The sequence below is a fragment of the Lolium rigidum genome, chromosome 4, assembly GCF_022539505.1.
Source record: "Lolium rigidum isolate FL_2022 chromosome 4, APGP_CSIRO_Lrig_0.1, whole genome shotgun sequence".
Taxonomy (NCBI): domain Eukaryota; kingdom Viridiplantae; phylum Streptophyta; class Magnoliopsida; order Poales; family Poaceae; genus Lolium; species Lolium rigidum.
Window position 1 is genome coordinate 34,466,017 of NC_061511.1, and position 543 is coordinate 34,466,559.

General features: G+C 70.2%; 1 protein-coding gene across 1 annotated transcript; it reads left to right on the plus strand.

The window, feature by feature from the left end:
* Positions 1-543, plus strand: LOC124646870 (RING-H2 finger protein ATL63-like). Its single transcript, XM_047186913.1, has one exon. It carries the CDS (start codon positions 1-3, stop codon positions 541-543), a length of 543 nt encoding a protein of 180 aa, XP_047042869.1.

A 543-nucleotide genomic window follows, 5' to 3' on the forward strand; every position in this document is an offset into this window, starting at 1 on the left:
ATGACACCGTTTGCTCCTCCTTACAACACCAACGTCCTCCTGGCCGCGGTCACCGCGCTCTCGGCGGCCATCGCCTTCGTCGCCGCGCTCCACCTCTACGCCCGCTGCTTCCTGCAGCAACGTTCCGCCGCCACCTCCACGACCAACCCTCACGCGCTGGCGCTGCAGCGGCCGCCGGACGGCTACGGCTACGAGCTCCACGCGATCAGCGTCGTCGTCGACGCCGCGGTGTGCGCTCCGGACGAGGCGGCGGGGCTGGGCGCCAAGGAGCTGGGCGCTCTGCAGGTGCTCGTCTGGGAGTCTTCGTCTTCCGCCAAGGAGAAGGAGGCCACCTTCGACGAGCATTGCGCGGTGTGCCTCGGCGAGATGGAGGACGGCGAGCTGGGGAGGCTGCTCCCGGCGTGCCGCCACGTGTTCCACGTCGGCTGCATTGACGCCTGGCTCCGCCTCAGCTCCACGTGCCCGGTCTGCAGGTCGGCGGTGAGGACGGAGCTGGATGCGGCGGCTCCGGCGGCCGGCGTGGAGCCCTTGAGCTACTGTTGA